Genomic DNA, 9,898 nt, shown 5'->3' on the forward strand with positions numbered 1-9,898 from the left:
GTTTTGTTTAAAAATTTAGAAAAACTATAATGATTAGTTAATGATTAGATGAAAAATTTTAATATTTAAAATTGAAAAGCGTTTGTATTGTAATGATTGAATATTGAGATGAGGTGAGATGATATAAGAAGTTTTTACAAAAATTATTATTATTATTCGAGAGAGCCTCAAGCTTTACCATAGTTTTAAACTCTTCAAATATTATAGAATTGGTTTCGATTTTAACTATCACTTTTAAATTAAGGAAAATATATATACTATGGATATCTTATTTTTATCTCATTATAATAAAAGTAAGAGATGATTCAATGATGATCAAAAGTGACACATTTATAAGAGACATAAAGTGGTAACATTACTTTAACCTTAAAAAATTTAAAATATATATAAAAAAAAAAAAAATCCTGATTTTCGCACTTATTCTTTACATTAGAAATGGGAGACATCGCCCGATCAATTGTTACATCAAAAAGTAACGATGCATGAACAATAATTTTTATCATCATTATTTAAAGTATGTTTTAAAATGGGAGTATTTACGTGTAAAGTGATGTTAATTTTATAGATTATTTTACATAAATATTCTTCGTTTAAAATATAATTATATAAAAATTTATAAAAACGATGACGTATCTATATTTTCCGACCTTCAAATCCTTTGCGTGGGCCGTAGATGATTTACGTGTAAAAACAAGGTTCAAGGGATACGCAGTGTCTAAACTCTGAAATTCATAAATATTGTGCGACTTTACCATTGTCGTTTCTCGACAACTTGCAAAACTATAACTCATTGTCGTAATTGTATATGGTATGTTCTGTTACAACCAGGATGGATTCTGTATTTAGATATTAAAATGAGATAAATTAAATTATAAATAGTAATATTTTATAGATTTTATTGATATGGATTTAATTCTTTTAAGTAATAATGGATTTAATTTTTTAAGTTGAAATGTATGAAATAGATTAAGATGAATTTAACTTTTTTTATGAAAAGTTAAAAAAATAGTGACTAGTGAGTCCCATCAATGATTAGTTTTAAATGAGTTGAGTTTGGTTCAACAATCAAACACAATCTTTCTTTGCTGTTGCGTTTGGATGTTGAATTGAGCTGAATTGAGTTGAGATGATAAAATATTGTTAGAATATTATTTTTTAATATTATTATTAATTTGAGATTTGAAAAATTTGAATTGTTTATTATATTTTGTGTTTGAATTTAAAAAAATTGTAATAATTAATTAATTTGAACTTTCAACTCCAAAAGAGAAAGCATGAAGTTATGGTAAATCAAAAAGAGAAGTGCTATAAATACAAATAAATCTTATAAAAATAAATTCACATACTAATATAGTTTGATATGATATGTTAGATTATAAAATTATTTTTATTATAAAGTATATCTAACGTATTATATAAAGTTATGTTAGTTTATGAATTTATTTTCAAAAAATTTTGTAATTAAAACATTAAAAAAAAAAAAAAAAAAGGAGGCTGAGGCAGTAAAATAGAAGAATCCGTCATTCTATTCATAAATCTGAATAAAAGAGAGTCAAGAGTAGGGCTGAGCAAAAATCCGACAATCCGACTCCGAATCCGACTCCGCTCCGGCTCCGCTCCGAGTCCGCTCCGACTCCGACTTGTCGGAGTCGGAGTCGGAGTTTTTTCCCTATTGGAAGTCGGAGTCGGAGTCGGAGTCGGAGTCATTGAAGAACCGACTCCGACTCCGCTCCGATCCGCCTCCGAAAATCCGCCTCCGCCTCCGACTTGGTCCTCCGACTCTGCCTCCGATTTTATACATATTTTATAAAAAAATACATGTGTTTTTCTATATATTAATCATTTAAATTTTATACAACTATATCTTATATAGTTAGTTAAACTCAATAATATACTAGTTAAATAATATATTTATACTATAATATATAGACTAAATTGACTAATAAATAATAATAGTTTAGTATATGACTATATGTAAATATCATACTATTACAAATTTATAATATTACTACCATGTTACATGTAAGTTGTAACACTAAATTACTAATGTATAAATATAATAACATGTAATACTAATGTGTATATAATATACTATAAACACTAAGATGCATAATAACATCAACATTTAATACTAATGGATAAACACTAATCTATAAATTTAGAATAACATATAATACTAATGAATAATAACTAAAGTATTATTCATATAAATTTTATATAACAATATCTTGTATTAATTATATTTTTTGACTTAATAAATTCTCAACATATTCCTTTTGATAAATATATTAGTAATACTAATATACATTAGTATATTAATTAGATTTATGGTCTAATACTAATACTATTAGTAATCCACTTTAACTAATACTAATATTTATACTAATACTATTATAGACTATAGTTATAACTTATAGTATTATACCTACACTAAATCACTGATTCACTATAACTTATACTAATATAGTTATGTTAAATCACTATAACTAAAACTAATGTAGTTATACTAATCATTATAACTATATATAGTATTAATATCACTATTAGTATAATATATAGTATTAATAATAACTAATACTAATATAACTATTAGTATAACTAATGTCACTACTAGTATAACTAATACTAATATTAATATACTAATACTATTAGTGTATTACTAATATTTATATATATTAATATATATATCAAGTATAAGAGATTAGAGATTTAATATATATAATATTAAATCACTAACATACTAATAGTATGATACTATAGTATTAGTAATTATACTATAAGATATAGTAATAGACTAATAGTATAATATTAATACTATATTATATATAAAATAGTAATACTATATTTTGAATCTTCATTTCATATACGGTGCCTTTTTTTTTTAATATTCATATATAATAATATATATCATATATATAATATAATTAAAAATAGATTCATAGTAATTATAATAGTATACTATAGTAACTATACAGTGCTTTTTTTTTAATCTTCATTTCGTTTACGGTGCCTTTGTTTATTGTAGTGATTAGTTGGATGTGGATATGGAATCATGGATGATCGGAGTACATGTAAAAATATGACTTTCTTTTTATTTTTTGAATGTATGTTAGTATGTTACTTGTTTTATTTAGTTGTATTTTTTATTATAATCAAAAGTTTAATAAGTTTGGATTGTAATTTTGAGAAAATTGAAATTTGAAAGACCACAATTTTTTTTTAAAGTGGGTCAAATATGAAGTTCAAAAAAAATTAAAAAAAAAGTCAAAAAATCCGACTCCGATCCGACTCCGATCCGACAAGTCGGAGTCGGATCGGAGTCGGATTCTCTACATGTCGGAGTCGGAGTCGGAGGTCGGATTCGACCTCCGACAAAGTCGGAGTCGGAGTCGGAGGTTGGGCCCTCCGACTCCGAAACTGTCGGTGCTCAGCCCTAGTCAAGAGACACTCGTCACACTGCAGAAATGACAGACTTTGCTTTATAGGAAAAGTTTAAAATTAACGATGGTTCAGACGTTGAAATGAGTTGAATTGATAAAATATTATTTTTTATTATTATTATTATTTTAAAATTTAAAAAAATTAAATTATTTATTATATTTTATATTTAAATTTAAAAAAATTATAATGATGAATTGAGATAAATTATATTTTCAAACAAAGCCTAACTGAGTTTTGGTGGGTGAATACATCACTCGTTGATTCATTATAGTTACAAAAATATTAAGTTGCGTTTGGACAGTGGGATTCTGCGAAATTTTGTGAATAGTAATTAAAAAATAATATTAAAATATTAAATATTAGTAAATAATAATAATAAAATAATAAGTAATAGTAAAAATACCTCAATTTGGGCCTAAAACACCAATATTTTAATGATCATTATATACCCAATTCAAAGGTTTGTTGAGCGTAAAAAATAAATGTAATTTTTCACCTTCCAAATTTAATTTTTCAAAGAAAAGAAAAACAGTGATGACATCTGCATGATCATCCCGGTATAGTCTGGGATCGATTTGGAAATTTAAGCTGAAGTTTAACGCGGTAGGTTGCATCCACAACAGATGGATGGCGATCAGTCTGGGTAAAAGCAGCAAGCCCACGAGCAAAAGCGAAAGACCCTGTGCCGCCGACCACATTGAGGAGTTGCCTGTCCTTATGAGCAACATGCTTGGCCTCGACACTAAGGCTACCCGAATGTTCGGATGTGTCAAAGGTCAGATAAATGATATTGAATGCCGAGTGTGCAAACCCTTCGACGGGAACTATGAAACCCTGAGCTTTACCCACAACCCGAGAAGTGTTTGTAGGTCCCTCTGTGAGCTTTTGATGAAAAATAAGCGCTTCAGCATCTGATATTGCCTTGGGAAGTGTGCTAAAGCCTGCAATCTGCGGTTGTTGGATGTATAAGGACAGGGCCAGCCATGGCGGCCGTGTGTGGTGGTGGTTCTTTGATGGCTTTCTATGGGGACCAGGCGAGAGCAAAGCCAAGAGAACGACTACCAATATAGCCAAAGACACTGCAGTGCAGAATACAACTCTAGGTAGCATCTTGCACCAAGCGGCATGGAAAATGTTGGCTACAATCTTTGAGTTGGATTTGTTTCTTATACAGTTCGATACATCAATGGATGAAGTGAAACTACTACTCTTTATTGTGTGTTTGGTAACCTAATCCTCCACTTTTTCATTATCAAAATCTACGTTCTTCACAAGTTAGTGGAGTTAGTGGCAGATTTTGGCTGAGAGGCTTGTCACTTTGTGTTCTGCTCCTGATCCGGGGAAGGGTAGGAGTGTTTGGCATTCTTTCTGCATCAACTTTATGAATCACATTAAGCCGAGTAGGTTGAGTTGAGATGGGACCAAATGGTTAGTTTTGGGTATTACCGACCCGGAATCTAAAACCAAATATAATTATATTGGGATTTACTATACGTAAGCCATTATTCACCCTCACATCACACACTTATAACTTTTTTATAGGGTGTATGAGTATTTTTCATAAGATATGGGGGTATTTTTCATAAGGTGTGGGATGTGAGATGGTGAATAATGGCTGATGAGAAGAATTTTTTAATTATATTTTAGGCAAATTGGCAAAAAATCTTGATTCAACCCAAGGGAGGATGAAACATTACTTCCCTGTAAAAGATTGATAACAAAACTTAAAAGTAGCGGAATGATAGAGTGAATAACAACTTCATTACAATGATATCGATACACCCAAGATGAGATTCTGCAATGTGCAATCAATTACTAAGCTCAACAAAATTGCATGAAAAAGAAGCACATCTAAATATAGGGAAGTGAAAAGTATTTAGCTTGATCAGATGACATGGTATTCTTTCACTCCTTCTCAAACTTTGCATAGAATTGACCGAAGAAAAAAATGCTTAGCACGATCATGTGTGAAGCTGTCAGTGGTCTCAATATCGATGTCACTCTACCAAGTTCATGTCAATGCTCTCCAGCTGACCCTCCTCCCCATCTCTTCACACGGCTCTCTGCTTCTTCAGCCTGCACATTTGGATTGATAGGGTGACAATTATTCGGTTTGGTTCGGTTCGGTTAGAAACAATGAATAATTTATGGATTCCAAAGTTATAAGAATGCAGAAGAGTATATATAGATATAAACTTACTTCTTTTGTCCAGTTAGTAATTGAAGTGACCACTACCAAGATTATGGTTTGCAGAACAATGCCCCCAATCATCCCTGACCAAATACCCTGCAATTGGAAGAAGTGGAGATAAGGCAAGGGGAAAAAGGTTCGAGAACAAGTGAGATTAACTTGCTTTAAAACTTGGTAAATCATTTCTCAAATGGGAGTAGTACTTATCATACTGCATTGTAAAATCTCAGCCTTTGAAACACAGATTCAGAGAAAAAAAAGTTCAATAAAAAATAATTCTAGTAACCCACCTCAGCTCCAAAACCAAATGTGAATCCCAGGAGTATGCCAGCAGGCAATCCAACAATGTAGTAGCATCCAATGTTGATGTAAGCGACAATAGCTTGCCATCCGGCTCCAACAGCAACACCTTAATCAGCAGCAGCAGTAAGGAAAATAAATTAATTACTGCAGAAACTTTATTTTCAAATCCATGACACAAGGTTGTGTGTAAATGATATGTGACCCTGTTTGTTTGCCTGCAAGATTGTGTTTCCTTCTACTTACCTGATAAGACTGGTTGAAGGCTGTTTAGAAGCACCGTGACTCCGAGCAAGACAGCAAGGTGGGTAGTTTCCTCACCAACAGCTTCACTGGTGGTGAAAAGGTAAGGGAAGTAGTCCCTTGTTGCAAATACTACAGCCATGCAAACAACCCCTATGGAAACAGACGTGACAGAAACCACCAGCACTGCAAATTTTGCAGCCCGAGCATTGCCAGCTCCGAGTTCATTTGATACCCTCACACTGTTGGAAAATCAATAGTAAGTTCATACACTTTTCTTTGTGTTACTTGAAAAGGAAATAGGGAAGGTAAAAATGGAATCATACAACTGGATTTCGAATGGTATTTGTTAAGATTCCGAATTTTACACCATCTTGTAAGCATAAAAATTGGGATATAAACGAATCTCCATGTTGAAAATCTTCTTGATTGACTAGTAAATGATTTTATCTAAAAAATTAAGACCAAAGCATGCAGGGAACACATCACCTTATCGCAGCATTGAACCCAAGTGCAATCATGGCATCCCATCCGTTTATGTTCATGCTGCAAAATAATGAAAATGAGGTTTAGGAAACCAAGTTTTCATCATGCATGAAGTTTTGAGCATGCACATGCAATAGGGAGGTGATGAAAAAGTACCATACCAAATAGAGATGGCGTCAACTGGTACCAGAGGGTTCGCCAAACGGCCTGTTATCACCACCAGTATCATCAAGTACCAAAACTCCAAGCTGCATTTCAATTTACAGTCCAAGTTCAACATCTCCTCCTAACATATATGTATAAAATGACTCATTAGGCAAAAAAGGTTTGAGAGAAACATACCACAACATTACAGCAGAAGCCAAGGAAAGCTTCACAAAGCCCCACAAGTCTGCAAATGCTAGCCATGAGAATCCAGCCCAAGCACCATCGGACTTGGTGACGAAAATGTAGACCAATTGAGCAATAACAATAATCCACCATGATGTGTTGAGAGTGATTGCTGCTCCAGTTAAGCCCCACCCAAGCTTCAATATCAGCAACCAACTAAAAAATATATGTATCACCAATACCACTGCAGATATCCATGCCATGACTAAGACTTTCCTTTGTGCTTGTAGAAACTTTTGGATTGGGAAATTCATTGCATACGCGAACAGTTGTGGAATCATCCACAAAGCAAATTTGCCTGCAGCGGAAAACCCAATTCACATGATCATTCATTCTTGTTGTTTTTAGTTAAAATTAAAGTCTGCAAAACCCATTTACGTACAAATAAAAATTCACTAATTTCAGGCATTGGTCATTGGCAGATATCATCAAGCAAAATGCATGAAATATTTAGAAGATTTCTCTGTTATTGAAAAATGAAGGAGTAGAGATAAATCATTACTCGTTAAAGCGAGTATATTAACATCATGTCCATGACTCCATACTCCGTTAATGAAATCAATTCTAGTTTTCTGCCATTAATGCAAGCAGTTCAAATGATTCAGAGAAAAAGCTAAAGAACAGAACAATACTAACCAGCAGCCTCAGATATCTCAGTGGTCTCCCCAATGACTTCAAGAATGGGAGGAGACCAAACGTAGATGGGAACTAAAACGCAAGCTGTTGTCAGCAAAATGACCCACGATCTCTGCATGTAAATCCCCAACATCCTTATATGCCCAGCACCGTATGCTTGTCCACACAGCGTCTCTAATGCACTTCCCATTCCCAACTGATTTCAACCATAAAATTTCATCATCATCAGGTTTTTATAAGTCATTTTCCAAGCTTTGTGTATTGAGAAATAGGATTTATAATTTTCTTTAATTCTTTGTCCATGGTTTAATTCATAGAAAAATAACAAACGGTTAATATTTACATAGGATCTCTGCATTATATGGAAAAAGTCTACAAAGACTGTTAAATGCATTGTAAAGTAAGTTTATTAAATGTGGTAAAGTTGAAAACGGCGCTCAAGAACTTAAAAAAAAAAAAAAAAAAAAGTGAGATTCAACATAAAAGATAAATTTTTCAAATGGGTCTCATTTTTTTAACAAAAAAATTTATTTACAGTCACTTTTATGTACTTTTTACAAATTTTACTAATATGATTATCTGCATATTTTTTTAAATAAAAAATAATTATTTTGACCAATTATATCAGTAAAATACAAAAAAAATATACAAAAGTGACTTAATATTACATAAGTCTTCTTTTAAAGAGCTTGCAAGGAAATTATAGGCCTTGAGTTATACAATAACTTTTTTAATTAAAAATAATATTAAATACAACTCTAAACATAGTGAGCAGTGCTTTCATTTTTCAACATCTCTAAAGTGGGCCACCGTGATATCTATCAGGTTTTGTGACACTGGGTACTGTACAACCTTATGAAACATTTAACACCTATGGAAGTTTTGTTACACTTTTAAGGGCTTTGACTTTTTGTTTTTTAACATTTTATTTCTCTGCATATTAAGGTTTCGTTTAGATTCATAACTCATCTCAATTTATCTCAATTTATATTATCTTATTATTACAATTTTTTTAAATTTTCATATAAAATATAATAAGCAATTTAATTTTTTTAAATTTCAAAGCAATAATAATATTAAAAATAATATTATAATAATATTTTATTCAATTCATTTAAAATCATCTCAACTCTTCTCTAAATACAAACGGGCACTTAAACAGGCTTTAGAGACACAGATGGAAGAAGGCTTTTGTGCTCTAGTTGGTTTTTGGCATTCTGTAAGATGAACCAATACCCTTTCTTGCACATAAGCTCGCAGTACTTGGACTCCAACAGTAAATGCTAACGTGCAAAAAAAACACAGAAATGGAATATGGGCATCTTTTTTCTTTTATACCAATATTTTGGAGCATGGATAGTACTAAAGAAGTCAATTACCTTTCTATTAAAAAGCTATAAAGTTTAAGTTTTTAAACTATTTTTACAAACCAACTTCTGCATTGATAAGAAAATGCATATTCAACCATGCAAAAAAACTCTTTGCAAGATAAACACAGTTTTGATGGAGAAAGTTTCAAACATGAGTAAAAAGAGTAGAGTACCATGATACCGAAGGCGAGCCCGGCGATGACAGAGTTTTCGACAGACACGGCGGCGAGCTCGATTTCGCCGACGAGACCGGCGAATGTCTGAGTGAGAGCACCGAGTGAGTACTGACAAATGGAGGTGAAGATGGCCGGACCGGCGAGCTTCCATAGCTTCTTTGACTCGCTCCCGAACGCCTTAACACGGCTTTCTTTCTCATCCTCCTCATAGTTGCTATGATTATTAGTCAGAAGTGGAGTGTCTGCGGCGCCCATGGCTGCTCTGCTTCTGTTCAAACACAACCACTTCTTCTTCTTCACCACCACCAACAATGCTGCCTAAGCTGCTGCTGCTGCTGATCAGTCCATCTCCATCTTATATTTGTACAGATCTTTTGAGTGAGGATGAAAATTAGGAGAGGTTTGAAATTAGTTAAGGGTGATCTGTACTTCCTCGTCAAGCTGGAGTTTCGAAACAGCTTTGGTTAGGTTTGGATCAACTGCCATTGGTCGTGTTTGAAAGGTTGTTGCATGGTATCTGTTTTGCCTACGCAAAAGAAGATTCTGACGGCTCACAACTGTCTGTGAAACTACTGGCGCTCATTTTTACCTCTAGTTATTTTATTTTATTTTATTTTTTTCTTTCTACATTTTTTTAAATATTTTTTAAAAATAAAAATATATAT

At 32.3% G+C, this 9,898-nt stretch overlaps 2 protein-coding genes across 2 annotated transcripts; both read right to left on the reverse strand.

The window, feature by feature from the left end:
* Nucleotides 1–3,940: 3,940 nt before the first annotated feature.
* LOC121244731 (dirigent protein 6) lies at nt 3,941–4,916 on the reverse strand. Its single transcript, XM_041142928.1, has one exon. The coding sequence runs from the start codon at nt 4,549–4,551 to the stop codon at nt 3,991–3,993; it is 561 nt and encodes a 186-aa protein (XP_040998862.1). The 5' UTR covers nt 4,552–4,916; the 3' UTR covers nt 3,941–3,990.
* A 267-nt stretch (nt 4,917–5,183) lies between these two features.
* LOC121244969 (protein DETOXIFICATION 33-like) lies at nt 5,184–9,721 on the reverse strand. The gene is made up of 9 exons (XM_041143227.1): nt 9,231–9,721; nt 7,688–7,883; nt 7,004–7,349; nt 6,823–6,909; nt 6,665–6,721; nt 6,179–6,417; nt 5,923–6,041; nt 5,642–5,728; nt 5,184–5,517 (listed from the first exon to the last, which is right to left on the reverse strand). The coding sequence occupies exons 1-9, from the start codon at nt 9,486–9,488 to the stop codon at nt 5,458–5,460; spliced, it is 1,449 nt and encodes a 482-aa protein (XP_040999161.1). The 5' UTR covers nt 9,489–9,721; the 3' UTR covers nt 5,184–5,457.
* Nucleotides 9,722–9,898: the final 177 nt, after the last annotated feature.

The sequence above is a fragment of the Juglans microcarpa x Juglans regia genome, chromosome 8S, assembly GCF_004785595.1.
Source record: "Juglans microcarpa x Juglans regia isolate MS1-56 chromosome 8S, Jm3101_v1.0, whole genome shotgun sequence".
NCBI classification, from domain to species: domain Eukaryota; kingdom Viridiplantae; phylum Streptophyta; class Magnoliopsida; order Fagales; family Juglandaceae; genus Juglans; species Juglans microcarpa x Juglans regia.

What these genes read in the sequence shown, in the direction of transcription:
- LOC121244731 (XM_041142928.1), bottom strand. Translation starts at nt 4,551, where the DNA reads ATGCTACCTAGAGTTGTATTCTGCACTGCAGTGTCTTTGGCTATATTG.
- LOC121244969 (XM_041143227.1), bottom strand. Translation starts at nt 9,488, where the DNA reads ATGGGCGCCGCAGACACTCCACTTCTGACTAATAATCATAGCAACTAT. An exon ending in GGCTCGCCTTCGGTATCATG is followed by an intron (nt 7,884 to 9,230) that starts GTACTCTACTCT and finishes GGTTGAAATCAG; the next exon opens with TTGGGAATGGGAAGTGCATT. An exon ending in CCTTCAACCAGTCTTATCAG is followed by an intron (nt 6,042 to 6,178) that starts GTAAGTAGAAGG and finishes CTGCTGATTAAG; the next exon opens with GTGTTGCTGTTGGAGCCGGA.